The sequence below is a fragment of the Anser brachyrhynchus genome, assembly GCF_964034855.1.
Source record: "Anser brachyrhynchus genome assembly, chromosome: 3".
In the NCBI taxonomy this organism is placed as follows: Eukaryota; Metazoa; Chordata; class Aves; order Anseriformes; family Anatidae; genus Anser; species Anser brachyrhynchus.
The window spans coordinates 110,023,128-110,042,989 of NC_137696.1; the positions used below are offsets into that span (position 1 = coordinate 110,023,128).

Sequence of the window (19,862 nt, forward strand, 5' to 3'; positions counted from 1 at the left end):
CTAGAGTCTGTCACTGTCTGTCCACTAATCCGGCAAAGCTTGGTAGGGATCAGCTGCTGATAACAACAATGAAAGAAGGTCTTTGTTTTAACGCTCTTGTTTTTTTGTACATATTGAAGACCTCATAAGCCTTATTCAGATGGTCTGGTACTCACCAAACATGAACAGTGCACATAATTCACTACTTCAGACAAATCTGTATCCTTCCCTTTGCTTTTTTCCCTACTGTTCCCAATAATCACAAATGGTTTTATTTACCTTTAGTGCTTATGATTTAATTCCCTACCCTCGATAAATGCCACATAAATAAACATATTTTCTGCCTTCTTTTTAGTGGTAAAATAACGATTGAATTAATAAAGTTCAAAGCTAGAATGCTTTGCCTATAGTGGATTTTTTATTACCATCGTAAATGCTATCTTCAAAGAGTTAAAGCTAGTTACTTATCCCAGCCCTCCCCATTTAATGAAATTATTTTGTTTCCTTAAACTGTGTTTAATAAGTAATAAGGGAGACTGTAAAATTAATACATATCTTACTGTATTGATTTAGTTTTTGTTCATTCTGTTTTCTCTCTGAAGTCTATAAGCCTTCAGGTCCTGCCTAATCTATTCATTTCTGACATGCACATCTTTCTAGTGCCTAAGTGCCTCTGCTATTCTTGAAACAGCCTCAGAGATGATTTAAATCCTTATGCTTTGCTTTTTCATCTGTTTATGATTTCCCACATAATTTCATAATGTACTTCAAAACATTATAATTGTACTCGAAGAAACTCCATTATCATATCATGATTAACTTAACACTGAACAGTGTTATCCACGTACAGTCCCTGCACCCATTGTCCTTTAAGTATAGGAACATTGCCAGACCCCCCCATGAATTCTGAAAGTGCCTGGCAGCAGTTGCACACTTAGGGCTGCGTTTTAAAATGGATAGCACCAGTGTTGGAGGGTTATGACTTAGTAATATGTTGTACATAAATAGGTGAGATGCAAGCAAAGTTAAGACTGTACTGCTAAGATAAGTGCAATGAGAGCAGACTCCATAATTATTTAGATGACAGCATAGGAAATGCAATGGCATACTTAAAACCCACAAAAAGCCAAAATCAAACCTATAGCATGTAGGGCTACTGTGACTGAGGCTGCTAGATTTAGCAAAATGAGGCACCAGCTGTAGCATTAGTTAACATATTTAGGGTGAGCCTGTCAGTTTGGGAGAGATCCTCATTTAAAAACAGGCTCCTAATCACAATGCCAAGAGAGAATGGACGAATAACCAATCTCTGTATACCAGTTTTACCTCGTTCTGGGTATCAGGCATAAACAGATGGCTAAGCACATCAGCAGTCAAACTGAACTACACGAGAACAGTGATTGTAGTGATCAAAGTACTTTTTATTTCATTTTTTCTTGGAAGAAATTTTAAAACATCTTCTTATACTAATTTTGTTTTGTACTTTGAAATCAGAATGTTTCATTTTCAGAAGCTATTGCTAAATACCAAGAAAGAGAGGTTACAGTCAGAACTGGTACAGAAGACATGGCTGTTTTTAAAGTCCTGTGATTACAAATTTTATAGTCATTCTCAAAATTCTTGACTGTCTTAAGGAATTTTAAAACACATTTTTAAAATGTTTAAAAACATTTTAGTACGCTGTTCTATCTCCTAAAGTGTGCTTATACCTTTTCTGTAAGACTTCAAGTCTTCAAAACCTATGTCAAACATAGGTTAAGTTCTAGCAATTTAGCAGTATGGCTGACTGCACTCCAGGACCCATGCTCCACTTTTTACCATTTAACTTATCAGTATATATCTGACATGCTGTCCCCTTCAAAGGAGATGCGCCATGGTCTGTTCTGTTCTTCAGCAGGGACATTGTCTTGCCCACTGGTAACTTTCAGCTGCATCAATTACACAAACAACTTTAGGGAAAAAGAAGAAAAAAAAAAAAGGACAATGTCTCAATTCTAGTAGGTAGATATCTTACCTTGATAGATTTGAATTGTTGACATCTATATCTCAAGACAAATTCCCTGACGTAATGAAAAATTTCCAAACTCTCTAGATGTTGACTGGCTATTAATGGCAGCTTAAGACAGAGACACTCATAATCCTAAATCCTTTGCCCACTATTCTGAAAGCACTTCATATCTGACAACTTCATAAAATCAGACCCACAACTGAATTAAAGTTTTGTAAATAAAATCCTGATACACAAAGCACGGTCTGAAATGGAAGACGGAACAGCTGCACTGCTGTGTAAAATCATCTTCAGAGACAGTATCAAAATCAAATCAACCAACGTGGATTAATCCAGGGAGAACACACCCCTCTATCGAACGTCAGACACTTACACACACACACATTTTAGCCCAAGGTTGCTAGCCACTCAAAATCTGCCTTCTATACTGCATGCTTTGTAGATGCATGTCTGTTGTGACGTGCTGCCTCAATTCCCTTTCCCCAGCTAGGAGCAACTGAGATAGGCAGCAACCACAGGCCTGAATAACCATTACTTCTGCCTGTGGCCAGCATTCAAGAACACAGGAGTACACAAAGTAAAAGTAATTTGTTAATTCAGATTTGACGTCTTCTGTACTGCAAGGGGAATGCACTGCACAGCCTAGAGCTGATCTTTCTGAGTCTCTTCCAGTCTGCCACACTCCAGCACGGAGGTGCACTTCAGAGATGAGGTCAACTTTTCCTTCGTCCTTCCAAGAGCTGCCAAACTCAATGGACAGCGCAGCTCTAAGTTCCCAGCACATGTCACAAATACAGCTCGCCAGTCAGTCCTGCATTACCATGACTTGTCCTGTAGGAGGGACAAGACAGGATATGCTACTCCTTCATCTTCACTCCCTTTCCACCCCCAACCCTTCCTCTATTTTTCACCTGCAGGCCTTTTCTGAAAGACCACTTCCTTGCCATCATTCCAGTCAATGCTACTACTGCCTGTCACCCCTCAAACTCTGGCACATGTCAGCCCACATCCAGCCCAAATTTTTTGAGGTTCCTCAGATCACACAAGTCCATTTCCGAGAAAGAGATGGGCTGCTGAGATGGAACCGCATGTGGGAGCCTGGGGCTTGGCCTGGCATGTGGCACTGTGGAAACTGGCCAAGGCAGTGGAGGTAGGGTTGGCAATTGCCTCAGGATGATGTCTCATACTGCACAATCTCATGGTATAATAAACAGAGAGTCATCGCCATTCTAAAACTGATGTCTGATAAAGTGTCTCCTTGGTGGGATGCCTTAGAAGTAAAGAGAGCAGGCCATTACGGCAACAGTGTAGACAGTATTAGTAAGTAAGGACACTAAACCTAATTTTTGTCTACTCCTAGCCTTCACTCTCAGTTCCCCTCTCCAGCAGTAACCTTTGGGCTGAAGTTTGTAGGCCACAAAGACACCTCACACTAACTTACCCCACATTTGAGTATGTCAAGTGCTAGGATATAGTGTTAAGAAAAAACAAACATGGACAGAAACTTATTAACAGTATGAGTAACCTCAAAAGACAGCCAAAACAAGTTTGTGGTGAAGAGATTCAGGAGTGAGAAGGGAATCAGGGCTTTCCCTTGACAAAGGTCAGGAATCAGTTTGACTGTGCGTAACCAGCAGACATGCATGCTACGTTGCTTGCCTAAGATAACTTATATAGATAACACATTATTTCCTCACTGACTATAAAAGGAAGAGCTCTGCTCTGAGACAGTGTTCTCACTGCACTACACTCATACCCTAGATAAGTTTTCACCTACGGCTGTACTAATATTTTTTAAAAATTTGTGAAAGTCATTTAAGATTTCCTTCCTAACAGTCTAGCCACATCTTAGCTATCCACAGGGAAAATGTTGAGTTTTTGACCATACCTTCTTTTTCTCTCTCATTATCCACGTAGTCAGAGATTTCATGGTGCTATACAAAATATGTCTCCTTGATATAACTTGAGGGGATGATCTTCTCCACAGAATCCTTCCTGCCTGAGAGCCTCCTGGCCCATGTTGTACAGCTTCTGTAGGCTCTTTCTACTGTCAGAGTAGCATAAGCACTTCTCCTAGGACAATTCAGGCCTTTTCTAGGCCTGAAGTTCCAGACCAGTAAAGTACAAGCATCTGAAGCACCTACAGGACCTTGCTCAGGCAGATCACAAGAGCCAGACTACGACCTCTGAAGGCAATTCCTTCCCCCACTGCCTGCTGCCTGCCATGTCCCCCATCACCTGGTAGTTGCCCTGCACAGTAAACCAACAAAAACATTGGTTTATCTGCCATTTTCCATGGATTCCTGAATATCAGCATTGAGCAAGCAACCAAGGCAGCAAAACATGGCTGCTTAAAGGCATCCGAGGCAGCTACTTCACCACTGCCTGATCGCTCCCATTCAAGGCAAGTGATCTGAGAGAAGTTTGAATAGGTAAGGTGAGGACTTTACCCTACAAGGCTATGAGACTTCAGGCTATAAGACTTACTTCTGTTTATTAATATATTCTCTACTTTAAAGGTCATCATATTTTATTTAACAGACGTTCACAAAGTACATGATTACATGTGCTTCACTCTGATTGGGAGACTGACTCTGGGAGACCAAATGTAGTAAGTTTTTCTGTTAAATTCTGCTTTGTTTTGAGCCAAGCCTCACTGCAATGGGGGAACTCTGAATTTCTATACTTAGATTACATGTTAAAACCAGGTAAACTTCAGTTTTAGTTCCCTTTTTTGACAGTCCTTCTTCCTCTGTACTGCTCAGGCCCTAGCCAGATAGAACTGTCTTTAATATCCTGAGGTTTCATAGCATTCCAAGTTGTTTCTTTGGAGAGAGACCACCTTCAAGCTTTTTATCTAGCTTCTAAATTCAAATTCCAGTTGCACAATGAAGCACTGTTACTTTCTGAACTGACTTTCAGGAGTCTCTCCTTGACAGCAAATTTATGAGACAAATAAAAGGTCCTTTGTGTTTGAAAACAATGCATTTTTCCTTTTTCTTTTTCTTTAAATTCCTGAATACAAGAACATTCCTCTTGTCTCTTCATGGTGTGCCCATGGGACCTAATGTCTCCAAACACGATTCAGTTGACTTCCATGTCATTCCTGCCACCTGAAGACAGAGAACACTGCTGACCTGTGACTGAATTGTAATTCTGTAATTTCTTAGAATATAAATCACCTTATTCCAAGTTATATGCCAAGGAGCTGATGCAAGAAAGCACGGTGTACTGAATATGGCCTGGTAAGTGCGAAAGCGGCTCACAGACAGATCTTGGATATTTTCATTGGTCATCTGAAGCTGTATTATCAGAATAAGATCAAAAAGGCAAGCCTACAGAAAGGCAGTTGACCTCTGGTGCATTACCTTCTTTGGACACTGCTTAGCTGCCAACAAGAAGGATGTGGTGCTGGTGCTGGGGGTGACATGAAACTTTGGGAATTACCCTCCATGATGTGCTTGTTCTTGTGAATGTTGTGAATGCAGCAGGATCTGTGATTGCCTAGGTACTAGAAATACTGAGTTTCCCTCTTCTGATAGTGCTCTCCTGCTCTTGTATTAGCAGGCTGGCTTATGGGACCAGTGCAGAGACCCAGAGGCTGTGGTAGTGAGGGATAATGACAAAGGGTGAAGTGGAGGTCATGCAGTGGAAATACAATCTGTACAGCATGAGTATCTGAACAACCTTTCTGGGTCTGTAGCAAGGTAACTCTTCAGCAGTTGTTATCCCTGAGGGCTTCCCATCTGATTCACATGCTAGAGATGGCCCAGGGGCCTGTAGCTTGATCCACACAACACAATCCAGCCTGAGGCATCATGAGGGGGGCAGCTCTTGAAGGCATCCTGAAATCGCAGCACGGAAATAATCAGTTTGACCAACTAAAGTGAACACCGGATTCCAAAAACCTGAAACATTATTATATAGCACATTGGAATACACACGGTCATCCAGGTCACGCCTTACAAATACAGTGATAATAAGATATCATTACCAAATTTAAATATTAAAAAGGTGCAGTTCTGCCAAAGTTCAGTAGGAAAAATTTCCATTACACTGACAGGTTTAAAGACCTAGACGTGTTCAATTTCACTGTTTAAGTAGCATACTCCCCTGCTACTGGTTAGAAGAGCATCTTCTGGAAGAAGTGAGGAATTGCACAAAATACCAGTAGTCTTTTTTTTTTCCTTGTCCACATGCTACTAAGTGTAGTTATTACAATAGAAGGGAAAATAGATCTTTATAAATTACCCACAAAAGTCTGAGGGAGCAATGCAATGGAACATGAATACGTATCAAGAGTGAGAAAAGTGTATACCACACGTGCTTGTAACATCTGTTCCCAAGTAGGCACTTCCAAATTCAAAAACACCTGAAAAAATATCCTTTTCTGAACCAACTTAGTTTGCAGAATTTTTAGACAGAGGTACAACACATTTGTGGAAATAAATCTCTACAAATATACACGAGAGCAAATCCAACGTTTTTAGATAGGAACTATTTTAAACAGAATAATGCCCGGAGTTCATTCTTAAACAGTAGACGCTGTTATTCTAAAGCTGCTACACACTGTAGTTAGTATAATTAAAACATGAGTTAGACCCTCAAAATCATAGGTGTAATTTAAAAATAACCAAATGTTTGCTCTTTTAGCATTTTGTACCTTTAGAAATCACAACTAGAAGCCTTTCTCTAAATCTACAGGAACTAGTTTTGGAGAGTGGAGTCTGTTTTGAAAGTGCTTATCTGAACACTGAACACCAGGAACTGATACTTCACGTCAAGTAATAAATATCTTAAGACTTTGGATAAAACCACAGGATCCAGTAACAGGGCTTATCACACAGTGTATAACCTATCTGCTCTGACTTACATGTACTCATAAATTTCTGAGTTTAGCACCTACCTGCCTGAAAATTGTCACCCAGTAATTAACAGCTGACAGACTACATCTATATGAGTGCTTATTTTTTAAGTTTGAAGAGAAACAATGAGGCTAATGAGATTTTCTATGAACCATTTCCTTGTTGCATTCCCTCAAATCACATCTTTAATAGAATTAATAAAGAATCCCTGTAAAATACCAAGTATATTACAAAGAAGGCCAAGAAAAATATTTCCCGAGACTTTCTGAAGTTATCAAAGAAAGAAATTCTGTGAAAAAAACATTGATAAGAAAGAAAGAGAGAGAGAACAACTACCATGAATGAATCTGTTATTGAGCTAGTCAGTAAAGGGCAATAATGACACATGACTACTGTGGAAAAAGAAATCCCCGCACATTTTGAGTCCTATTCCAGGCAGCTGCTTGAGGGATCATCGACTATGCTAACCAGCTCATCATCTTTTCTCCTTGCTATTCTTACAACTCCTTCTGCATGCCCTTTCATGAAACAGACGTTAACTTTTGCCTCTGTTTGATCAACGATGCTAACCTCCTACTCCAAACGGTTAAACTTCAAGGACCCAAGTCTTGTGTGCTTTCTCTCACACTAACCCTCATTCTTGTAATGATTCCCCCTTAAACACCCCAAATCTATCTCACAATCTTTCCTGAAGACCCTACTTAAAATGTCTTAGGAAATACTTGGACAATAGTGTGCCAAGATCACAGACTGTCATACAGACCAAGTGTGGCCCAGTATTTCCTTATATTCACTCAATTGCTTTTCCACCAGCTAAGATCTCCAGAGACTGCCTTACTCTTTTATGTTTGTATAGCACCTGGTCTGTGATTTGGGCTCTTACTTACTGACAGTGATAGAAATCAATATTTTTTTACACATATATAATTTCAAAAGGCTCAAAAAAAAAAAGGTAAAAAATTGTTATTTTAAAATCTACCTTGTGATTTTGAAGGTCTAACTCGTGCTTTTAACAATACTCATCAATGAAACTGTTAATATTGGTTTGAAATCAGCATAGGATGAAATGTTTGTACAAACCAAGTTTCCTGATTTTCATATCCTCTGAAAGTGAAAGAGAACTAAATAAACCCTGGTATTTCACGCCGCTCTGTAGAGATGTGGTCTATGAATAACCACAAGGTTAGATGCTTTTCAGCAGAGCAACCTGCAGAGTTTAGGACATTGTAATGAGACATTTTACTGGACCATTTACTTACAACTTAAAATAATGGGGCTGGATGCTGAAATTAAGCATTGCTCATAAATATGTAGAGGACAGAGCTGAACCACTATCATACTGGGACCAAAAATTCTTATGAAACTCTTGAATGTATCAGTAAGGAAACAGGGAACCAAAACCTAATTTACTGAAGTGTTAGAACTATAAAAATGATTGAAGGGCTGAGAAAATATCCTTTCAGTGAGAGACGCGGGACTGGCACACACTAATAAAAGTGTTACGGCAGAGTAACAAGTTACCACATGTCAGTTGACCCACAGTCACCATCTGTGTACACAGTCTTGGGTTGTGGCCAATACAAAGCAATTCAAGTCAGCTTTGCCCTCTTTATAAAAGAGGAGTCAATCAGCCTGGTTTATCAAGAAACAAAACTGAGAAATAATCTCATTGTGGTGTACAAGAATGCTCATAGGTAGAAATGCATGAGTACTGAATAGTTCCTTAAACCACCAAAAAGGTTGTAGTACCAAGCAATAGCTGGAACACAGAGTAATTGTGACTAACTGTTGTCATAAAACACTGATAGAAGCAGCAGGTTCTCCAAACTTTTGAGTCTTAAGATTGGATGTCTTCCAGAAAACCTTCCAGAACCAACCAAGCACAAGTCTTTAGCTCCAGGATAAAGGAGAGTTGAGTGAAATGCATTACCTTCCAAGCAAAAAGACAGACCAAAGTACCTGGCAGTTTCACTAGGATGGCAAATATTTGAATCCATTAAAAAATCAAGAGATACCACTGAAATCACCCAATCTGATTTGCTGCATAAATATGGTCTATAGATTTTAAGGCTTCATTATATAAGAATACTGTCTTAGGTGCATGTATTATCAGGCTGAAGATGCAACTGCTAGGGACATCATTGCTATGCTGCTGATTTGGACTATATCAGATACAGCTATTGCAAAACATTAAAATCTAGTGTTACTTGCCTTTTGGTCCTCAAGTTTTTAATTCCCTTCAAATTTTGTAAGTAGATATGCCACATTGGAAGATATGAGTTTAAGAATGCTAGTGTTTACTAAATTTAGATTAATAGTGTGATGTTAGGTATTACTCTAATGATATCACCATCAGCTGATAGAAAAATTAAGATGTAACATCAGATGTATTTTTAGCAAGAATGAATATTTGTACTAAGCCTGGTCACAAGTATATGTGACATGCAGGCAAGACGTTTAACCCATTAGCACTGAAATACTTTACACAGGTACATGCCCCATTAACTGAAACATACACGTCTTAACAAGGAGAGGGGTTCATACTACAAAATTGTATGGAGACAGAACCAAAATAATGGTGCTGATTTTTACGAGAGAAAATAAAGAATGATTAGAATGGAAAAACTAGTAAGAGTTAAATAAAGGAAAGCGTATGCAGATAGTCACTGTTCATTTGTCTGCTTTATTACAGTCAGTAGAAGAAATGTGGTTGACAAACTTTATCGTTTATGTTAAAGGAGAACCTAACACAGCGCTAGCAAGGATTGCAAGTGGAAGTAACATCTGGTTCGGCCTGCAGTTATGTACTTGGACATTTTACAAAGTGCGGCAAAAGAGTACCTGCTTACACATCTGAATTCCCCGGGAAGTTTTAAATCACAGTAATAAAGAATCACTCATAGAAAGCTAATAACTGTATCACCAGAGGGGAGTGAAAAGCCGCTGGAGAGTTCCTGGGTCAAAATACAAACTTCCAAAGCTTTCTGCACTAACAGGCTGGAAATCCTGAGGGCTTTGAGGCTGGGAGAGATCGCCACTGTAGATCACGTCCCTGTATTTCTAACAAAGGCACCGTGCCTGCATGGCAACACCTTGTCGATTTCCTTTCTGCTGCCTTAGTCACGAATCCCACAGTTGGGACTGCTTTTTGCGTTTTCAGCCTGCATTCATCCTTGTGGCTTCATATAAAAAGCACAAAAAGCATCTGCTCTGCTAACAACGCTTCCCCCTCCAGCACAGAAAAAAAAGCTTTCTAAGAAACGAGACACAAACGTTAACTTAGCCTGCAAGCATTTTTTTTTTTGCGCGGATCTCTTGGGAATGACAGCATTTCTCAAACTTTCCTTTGGCTGCCTTGGAACTATGCAAGTGAACTCTTAACAGAAATCACTTTCTGCTGGGGAAAGGCAGATGGCGAAGCAAGGAGGAGGATGAGGAGGAAAGGAGGAGGAGGAGGAGGAGAAGAAAGGAGGATGAGGACGAAGATGAGAACGAGGAGGAGGATGAGAAGGAAGATGAGGAGACTGAGAAGGATGACGAGGACATCCCTGCTACCTGCCGGCAGCCACACAGGGACGACGCGGCCACCTGAGGCGCTCCACCCTGCACCAGGTACGCACCCCACCTTCCCCACCCTCGCGTTCGCTGTTGTTAAACACATTTTTTAATCGCACGGCCGGGTTCGCCCTGCCATCAGCCGGCCGGTGCCCGCCGTGGCGGCTGGGGGGAGAAGGCGAGGCGGGCCGGGCAGGGGGCCGCCATCTTCCGAGGGCGGGCGCCGGGGGGCGAGGGGGGCGTCGTGCGGCCGCGCCTCCGCCCTGTGTGCGTGTGTCGGTGTGTGAGGGACGGCAGGAGGAGGAGGAGGAGGAGGAGGGAGGGGAGGAAGGCGGGGTGAGGAGCCAGCTCCCCGCCGCCGCCGCTGGGCGTGTGCCCGGCCCCCGGTGCTGCGTGCCCGGGCGGGAGGAGGAGGAAGAGGAGGAGGAGGAGGAGTGTGGGTGCGGGGAGTTTCCTTGTGTGGCGGCGGAGGAACAACGGCCGGGAGGGCGCTGCCGCCGCCGCCGGTTGCCGAGCGATGTGAGGGGGGGGGAGCCCCCCCCCTCGGCCCTCCCTTCCCCCCCCGGAGCCGCCCGCTTCCCCCCCTTCCCCTCCCCTCTGCCCTCCCCTCATCCCCGCCCCGCCATGCCGGACCAGATCTCCGTGTCGGAATTCGTGTCCGAGACCAATGAGGATTACAAGTCGCCCACCGCCTCCAACTTCACCACCCGGATGGCCCAGTGCAGGAACACGGTGGCGGCCATCGAGGAGGTGAGCCCCCCGAGGAGGGCAGGGAAGGGAAGGGGAAGGGGAGGAGAGGGAAGGGGGGCGCGGAGCGGTGCGGGGCTGCGCAGCCCCCTCGGCCTGGCCGCGGCGAACAAGGCGCCGCCGCCTCCTGCCGCCTCCTGCCGCTGCCTCTCCCCGCCCGGCCCCGAGCAGCGCCCTCGGCTGCCGCCGGGAGGAAACGGGGCTCGCCCGCCCGGGGACGGGGAAGAAAGGGAAGGGGGAAGGGACGAAGCGCTGCCCCCGTCCGGCCTTCCCAGCGGCACCTGAACCGGCCCCCCAGCCTTTTGGTGGGGGCTCGGGCGGGGGTCCTCTCCCTCCTTCCCCCCTCCTGGCACAGGTGGGATTTAATCCTCATCCTAGTCCCGATTGAACCCCCCTCCGCTTCCCCCGGGCGTGTGTGCTGAGGTAACCGTCCCTCAGGAGCCCTGCCCTCCCTGCAGCCGCCCCAAAACCTCTCCCCTGGGGGGGCCTGAGCCCCCTCTTTTTGTCTCCCCATAGACAGCCGGGGCCGCGCGTTTCCTGCGAGCGGCTTTGGTCGGGGGAAGAGAGCTGTTTGCCTTCCCTGAAAGGCACCCGGAGCGTGTCGCTGAACCTGTTGGTGAGAGCCACCCCTGCCGAGGAGGGTGGCTGCCAGCAGTGGTGAGAGACGGAGCCTTTTTCCCTCCCGTTTCCCACCAGACGGAAACCTGGGACAGGTCTGAACACAGTTAGAGCACATTCCACGTCCCAGCCGTGTGCGCACAATGAAAGGAGCCTCTCCGTATCTCGCCTCCGCCAGCAGCTTCTCTGAAGAAACTTGTGGGAGGGGATATTTGTGATGTAGATTAATTTGCCCCGTCTACCTGTTACATCAGTCCTGGCGGTGTGTGCGGAGTTGGTTTGTTTTTGCAGTAAGCATGGCTTTTGAAAAGAGCCTCTTCAGCAAAAGAACCTTGTCAGTAGTTAGTGGCCCTTCTTACAAAAGAGCTGCCACTAGCAATGGATTATTAAGCGAACAAAACCCAGGTTAGGTGTTTAAACACCCTTTTCAAGATTTTCCTGTTTTGCCAGTTCCCAAAACCACTAAAGCAAGGAGTTGAATTCAGAATAATCTGCACAGAAGGAATTGCTGTTTTGTTCCTGAGGTAATTTTCTTCCATGCAAGCTTGCACTTAAGTGCCTGGCTTTAATTATACCTTATTAGCCTGATAGTCTTAAGATCAACAGTTTTGTATCCACGATTCTGTGAAAGGTGACGTAAAGAATATCGATAATAGTGAACCACTGAAGTTGTAAGGTACAGCTGCCTAATAACTGATTGACACAAAATAGAAGTTAGTGTAAGCATTGGGATCAAAAGCAGTTTTGCTAGGGTGAGAGAGATTTTTTATTACGGGTTTCACAAAAGTTGGTCTTCGTCTCAGCCTCAGTTTCTCAAACTGTGTTTGCAAGAATGTCACTTCGTTTCTCAGGAGAAAAAATCCAGAAAAGTTTTTGTTTTTCATGGCTGTTTTCTCATTCACGTCCATTTTCACAAAGTGTATATATGATATGAAATTTTTAACTTATATTGTGCATCTTAAGGTCTTTTAAAAATGCAACTCAATGAGTTGCATCTTGAAAACTTTTTTTAATGTTAGGAGAATGACGCGCATTTAAAGGTTTGCATCAGTGGATTCCTTCCTTATTTAATCTGTATGCTTGGCATTTTTCTTGTATCAGGTCACTGATACACCGCTGTTGGATTTGTAAAGAAACTCAGGCAGGATGTTGAGTGTTAGTTGGTATCGCTGCATATTTCAGATACTAAACACTTCAAAAATTAGCTTTTTTGATAAAGATGGTAATGAATGTGCCTAGTGTCTTACAGATCCAAGTAAAGTTTGCATGGCAGATGATGAGAAATTGCACTGGCTGTGCCTTTCTTAATCTTATTGATCTATCTAGCACTTTTGGCAAAATATCAGCAGTTGCTGCCTGTTCATGCTGATGTCCTACAGCATGTATTTAAGTGACTACTGATTTTTTTATTTTATTTTTTTGTGCTTTGATATGTCAAGAACAACAAACAAATTTTCATGGTTTCAAAGCTGTGTAATCTGTTTGTAGACTTCTGCTACTTCGGTTTGGTAATGCTCGGGTCCTTCAATGTAATATGCCTGGTTTTTCAGGTTAAATGTGATCCTTTGATAAAAATGTTGATATAAATTGTGTAACAGAGAAGTCAGCACTCAGCATGTTTTTCTTCCAAAAGGCTAGGCAAGAATTGGTTCATGAGGTTGTTGTGAACAAAGGCTTAGTAAAGAAGGCATCTGAAAACGTACAGGTAACACAGGGAACCCATCTGCATTTCCAGTGTCGCAAGCACGGTGAAGCATCAGTTCCCAGTGTGCACTACTCCGCTGCAGTGTATGGTACAGCATGGAAAACTAGGAGGTTTGGCTCTGTATGATTTAGGGAATGTGTTACCCAACGTGGTAAATTGGTAAGTTGAACCTTCGCTATTGGCTTTGTGTATGGATTGATTTTACAAAGCGACTGTGAAAGAGGCGGTTTGTTAACTGGAGGCAGTTCAGTATCCTGGAAAATGAAAACTTAATACTTAAATCAACAAAACGAAAAGCTGGGACTGGTAAATAGTGCTGTTTAGTGGATGTCTCTTATTTGCTTTTCCTAGATCTGGTTCTGGACCGGACTGAGCCTGCACGAAGCTAGCTGGAGTCTCTCTCGTGCCCTGTGCTCCCTTGCAGGCAGAGATGCGGGGAGGTAGCGCAGGAGCTGGGGGCTGGCGTGACTTCTTAGCCTGAGCTCACCTCTGTGCAAACAAAGATATCTGCTTCCAGATCCTAATGGGAAGCCTTCTGCGCTTACCGTTAACACTGCTGGCTACCAGTTTTGTAACTCTGTCTTAGTTAATGAGCAGGTATCTAATAATGTCTTAAAAGTTCGATTAATGAGGCCTTGCTTTCTGTGATGGAGTGGTAAAGGGCTTGTTAAGTGAGGAAATCGATAAGATGCTGGACGATTGTGTGTGGTAATTTACCAGTTACGTCTCTGTGGGCGATGGCGTTGCCTTAAATCAGCATTTCCTGAACTTGGATGAACTGACCTCTGTTGTTTGCCAAGTATGATTGATTTTTAATATCAGCTGAAAATACTTGGAGTCTTACTGTTTTATGTAATTGTATAGACTAATTACAGACCGCTCATTATGGTCTTTGAGATCCCCAGAAGTGCGCACGCTTGGAAACCGTGGCCTATTCAAGAAAGAGAATCTGATCCTTTGCTTTGAGTAGTGGAAAGGGATTAGGAAAGGCATGCTCCCGGGGCACGGAGTGATTTCCAAAGGCAAGGAATCGTGTAATTTCTGTATTGTTCTCAGACAAGGATGTTGCTTAGCAAAACGATGGGGATCTCTTTAGCTCCTGCTAAAGCCAAGGTACAAGTGAGTGGTACGTCTCAGGCCTTACAGGTTACTGTTTAATCTTTGCGTGCATGATAATGACTAAGATTAAACAAGTTTTAATTGATATAGTCCAGAGCATGGTCACATGGCTGGGGGGAGGGGTTGCTTGAAATCAGTAATCTCGTTTGACAAATGCAGCCTTTTCAGCTTACTGCTTCTGGTCTCCCTTTATTACAGGATCTGAAACTGTGTAGTGACCGTTCTTAAGCTGTGAATGCTTAAAAATTTGGTTTTAGTACTGCTATTACTTGGAACATATACTTCTCTCTTTTATGTGCTCTACGTTAAATAAAATAGTCCCTAAACTGTAATGGAGCCTGCAAAGTGGTCCTAATACCAGTGATTACTAAAGATTTTGGGAAATTATTATTTTATAGAGTGATTTAATGAACACTATCCAAGCGTGCCACTTTATTTTTGAAGCATGGGTTAAGTCTTACTAGAAAAGACTGGAATCAAAGCTCATAAAAATCTGAAGTATGTATTTTACCTAATTTTTTGTGTGCTGAGGTGCTTCTGAATCAAGAACGAAGGGGCAGGGGAGCTCTTGTTCAGGATTCCCTCTAAACAGGGAGTTGTTTGATGTGCTGAGGACCATTTGATCTAAGTCAGGGTTTGGGGTGCAGAGTTTACCCCGCCTGCTTAAACTTCACAGCAAGCACATGAAGGGAGGAGAATGGAAACGTTGACAGAAGTTTAATAGGTTAGTGGATTGCCTCTCACAGCACAGCAGCACTTTCTACCGTGGTGAATGTGTCGTAAGTAGACAGGATAAATGTGTGGTGGAACGATGGAGAGCGTACAGGCAAAAGGAATAGTGTGGTGGTAGGTCAGGATGGTCTCAGTTGGCTGGATGTAAATAATTTTGATTTTTTGGGGTTTATTTAAAAGCCACTGTCCAGGAATTTCTATAAAATCTGTGAAATGAGTGTTAAAACCATAACTTGTAATTTCAGGTTTGTGTTTGCCTTTCTTCTCTAGGTCCTGTTCCATGACCATTGCACCTTAACGTGTCTGTCATTTAACAGTTACAATGAGTAGTTGTGTGTTATTTTTGTTTTGTTTTTGTTTTTTGATTTTTTTTTTATAATTTCCATTCCTGGGAATGCGGCGTGTCATTTCAGTATCAGGTCCTCTCTTTCCTCATTGTCACTTAAAACACAATTTTTTGTATCAGAAATGAAAACAACTTCATTCCCTGTAAGGAAATCCCACAGCTTTCAGCTGATCTAGAGAGCTGTAAGGGATTGACTCTAGTTGAATTCCTCTTGTATGTTAGAATTTTTTAATCCTCCCTACTCCGTTGTGGTTCTGCCAAGCTAACGAGGGCAAGAGGTAAAAACAGCTTGGTAGGATCAGTGAATGTGAGTCTGGATACATGTGCATGTTATCAAAATTTGTACTTTCCCGTTAGGTGGTTTTGGGTTGTTAGGGCTTCAGGACTGGAGTTCTGTCTTCTCATGCTACGTTTGTGATAGCGTCTTGCTTTGGAAATCTGTGTGAAGATGTTTTTGTGGATTTTGAGAAGTAGTAGAAAATGTCACATTATATTGCATTTTGGAAAATTTACTACTATTATCTGTGTACTTCCTTCTATTAAAATATCTTTGTGCCCACTATAAGGTGCTCCTTCTAGAACATATTTGCACACTTTTCTTAGCTCATTACTAAATACAGTTCCATAAATACAGTGTTGTTTAAGACTTTTGTGTTTTCCACTTCTGCTTCCTTTCTGGAGTCATATTTGTTTGTCATTAGCATCCAGAGAAGTTTCTGGAAAAGTCATTATGACACAAATGGCGTTATGATTTCAGAAGGAGTGTGGGAATTTTTTTCTATTCCGAGAGGAAAATAGAAGATGGAAGTTGGGGAAATACAGGAACTGAATTGTAGGTTTGCAGCTGGAGCTCTATGCGTGTTATAAAATAGAGGATTGCAGCCTTGAACGTCTAAGGTACAGACGATGCAGTCAGATAAAACAATTTCAAGCCATGTACGTAGATTGCTGTGCACCTTACCTTGGTGCATCCAACTGGCATCTGCTTCCTAATACCAAATGCCTTGTTCCTGGTAGGAGTATCAATGGAAAATAGACACGTTTCCAAATTATTTTACTAACAGTGGCTCTTATCTTCTGACTTTTTCTCTAGTGCTGTTGCATTTCTCAGAACCAGCTTCACTGCACTGTCTTCGTGCTGATGATAAAAGAGAGTAGACATGGAAAGAGGGTAATTCTTTCTGCTTATGTTTAACCCACCGTAGGTTCCTCTCCTTACCTTCATGCTGTTCTCTCCGTACCAGAATATACGGCAGTGCTTGGTAAAGGTGGGGCCTTCGTTTTGTCAGGAGAAAAGCCTGATTCCTGCTCCAAAGCACTTACTGTCCATGCGTCCAACACGCCATGGCTGATGAACAGACAGCAGAATAGAAGCAAGTCAGTAGCTTGACCCCTGTGAAGTGGTTTCTTTTTATTCATATGCATTGGGGTAGTTGTCCTTAAACATTTTAGATCAACTCTTTTATTTTTTTGCAATTTTTGCCTTCCATGGGTTTACATATATAACCATTCCCTGTCTAAAGTCTCTGAGCCTGAATATTGAGACCCCATGCTCCATGTCAGACCCTGTTCCCCAGAAAGAAGTAACATTTACCCCTGAAGCTCCAGAAGAGTTGGGGCGGGCCCCATTTTGAGTAGCTGTTCCATCCACTGTCCTGGCTATCACTGGAGCTTCCCTGTACATCGTTGCTGCTCGGTCTCCTCATCCCTCTGCCTGCCTTAAAGCTCTGCTGCCGAGGGTTTCAGCTCTCTGCCCTGCTTTCTTGGGGGAGCTCCCTGGACTTGCCCCCCATGGGTGGCTGTGGCCGAGCAGTGGGGTTGGCTGTAGGAAGGGGCAAGGCAGCCCTGTCCATGGTCCTAGAGCTCAGCGGGGCTTCACACCCCCGGGACTCCCCTTTAGGGATGGGCAAGTGGCCTCACTTGCCTTCTGTCCTCACTGGCTTCAAATAAATGTTATGTTCTTCTTGAAGCTGATGTATAGGGAAGAAGTTTCTTCTGTGGATAGGAAAAAAAGAAGAAAAGAGGAAAGTCAGGAGACACTCACTGGGTGGAATCTTTCTGTGTGCTTTCCTGCTGTGGTAACGTCTTCCATCCCCCGTTCTCCTTCCCATTCTATGTTTAGCGATGCATGTAGCTCAGGGCAGTTTGTAGGTTCTGTGAAAAACAAGCACTGGTAACAAAACTACCTGGTAGGCAGGAAAACATGAGGGTGTGATTCTGAAGAAACAAGTGGGTGCTGGTGGCTGGGGTAAGTCTGATCAGAGGAAAGGGGATCAGAAGTGAAGGAGAGGTGGTTGGCGTTGCCTGCTTGTGAGCATTAAGATCAGAGACCATCATCTTAACATTTGCTGCAAAAGAGAGCGCTACTGCAAGTACGGAGAGGGATGCTTTGCACAGAAGACAAATGAAAGGCTTTTTAGCAGTATCGTGAACGGATGTGGCTGAGGAAGACTGTATTTGTCAAGGCCAGAATTGTGTAACAATCAAAATTAAATGGTGAGAAGCTCTAAGCTTGTAGTAGAAATACTGTGCAGGAGGAGTCTGTGTGGCTGGTGACAGGTTTCAGTTCAAGAAAACCTGTTGGCTATAATCTGGTAAAGTGTGTGCTAACGTTGCAGGCATGGAGGAAGAGTGCAAGGGGGAAAAACAAGAGCTGTGTTTCAGCTACGTTATGGTCAGACATCTGTGATGACAGGCCGAGATGTTCATTTTTTGCAGGAGGAAGCATGTAGGAGCAGGAGAAGCTGCTGTGAGAGCCGCTGATTTAAAGGCAGCAATCAAATGGCTGCTGTGGATGAGACTGGAAATGAGCGAAGTGTTTTGTTGAATCATTAGGGGTTGATTCATTGTATATCAAAAGCCAAACAAAGCAATTAAAAGGAAAAACAAAGCAAAATAAGCCCAAAAGTTGTATTTAGGAGCCAGTCATTAAACTGAGAGCTGGCTAAGTCAGCAGAACTGAAGAGTTTATTTACTAAAGCGTGGCAAATATTTAGGAAATGTCCCAAGAAAGGGGAAAACGATGGGAAAAAACTATGGACTTGAAACACCTGGAGAAGAATGTCACAAACGAGCAGAGCCTGACAGAAAGGGGAAGAAAAAGGTCATCAGAGGAACGCAGTATATTGAAAAGTGTGGGTAAAGGTAACGGGCAGATTTGGAAAAGTCCGGTTTCTTTAGCTACGGCAGCAGGCAGTAAGGAAAACAAAGCCATTCCTTAGGCACGTGGAGCTGTGAGGAGAGAAGGAAGGGATGTTACGTGGTTAGAAAGTAGTATCAGAGGTAATGCAGGTATTGCCAGGTCTCAAGGATTGCTCTGCCACAGTTTGGGAGCTCAAAGTGGGGCAGAAGATAGAATGGGTAGTGGAAATAGAGATGCAAGTTGGCAAAGCAGTAAACAAAACTGTGAACTTAAAGCACTTGATTTGATGGGGCTGGTTAACTTGTTTTCAGGGATTCTGACAGAATTAGGATGATGATGAGCAAATGCTCCTGATAAATCCTCTGAAGACTAGGATGATACCTGTTGTAAGCACAGATGGAAAAAAAGAAAGTCAGGATGGAAATGAGAAGTATTTACAGCTAATAAAAATGATGGCAGCAGATAGAGAAACGCAGACCACGGCTGTTAAATTGAGGAGAAATGTTCTTATTCAAAGATTGTATCCCCAGACGAGTGGCAGGCTAGCAAAGTAACCAGCTCCAGTTCCTGCTTTTAGAAATGTTTGAAAAACAGTGGAAAAATGTCTTTTCAGCAACTGCCTTTGCCAGAAGACCATGCTTTCATGTTTGCTTTCAGTTTTGAAGTTGTAGTCAGATGTGCAAGAACTTCACAGAGGGAAAACTTGTGAATGAAGGGTTTGGGGAGTTTCTCAGGACGCTGCGGAAGAATGCAGCAAAGAGAGGAACAGCGGTGGCACTGGGAGGGCATCAGAGAGCTGACGTGATTGTTTAGGCCATGAATGGCTTTTAAAAAGATTCGGAAAGTGCTTTGAAGTCATGTCTGATCTTAAGCCCGTTTTTCTTTCTTTAATGCCTTGATTTTGAGACTTGTTTAAACAGCGTTTCTGCTCCTCTGGATGCGTTATGGTGGCTCCTTCTGCACTCCTTCACCAGTGCTGGCAGTTTCTTACGAAAAACAGAATCCCTTAGAACCATGCTTCTGAAGCTGTAGGGGATGATTACAGC

At 43.0% G+C, this 19,862-nt stretch overlaps 1 protein-coding gene and 1 long non-coding RNA gene across 6 annotated transcripts in view; one reads left to right on the forward strand and one right to left on the reverse strand.

Moving 5' to 3' along the window:
* Nucleotides 1-2,210: 2,210 nt before the first annotated feature.
* On the reverse strand, nucleotides 2,211-10,549 carry LOC308192176. Of its 2 annotated transcripts, none has more exons than XR_013948603.1 (2): nucleotides 10,408-10,549; nucleotides 2,211-5,832 (listed from the first exon to the last, which is right to left on the reverse strand). It is a non-coding gene; the product is annotated as an uncharacterized lncRNA (long non-coding RNA). The 2 variants fall into 2 exon arrangements; XR_013948604.1 differs by having other exon boundaries at nucleotides 2,211-6,359.
* Nucleotides 10,550-10,828: 279 nt separating this feature from the next.
* ASAP2 (ArfGAP with SH3 domain, ankyrin repeat and PH domain 2) overlaps nucleotides 10,829-19,862 on the forward strand; it is an 87,699-nt gene continuing 78,665 nt past the window's right edge. For 3 of the 4 annotated variants that reach the window (XM_080585453.1, XM_080585454.1, XM_080585456.1), the window contains exon 1: nucleotides 10,829-11,157. In XM_080585453.1, the coding sequence (XP_080441579.1) occupies nucleotides 11,032-11,157 (126 nt within the window). In that variant the 5' untranslated portion in view covers nucleotides 10,829-11,031. The remainder of the gene's footprint in view (nucleotides 11,158-19,862) is intronic. The other variant, XM_080585455.1, reaches the window with a different exon arrangement.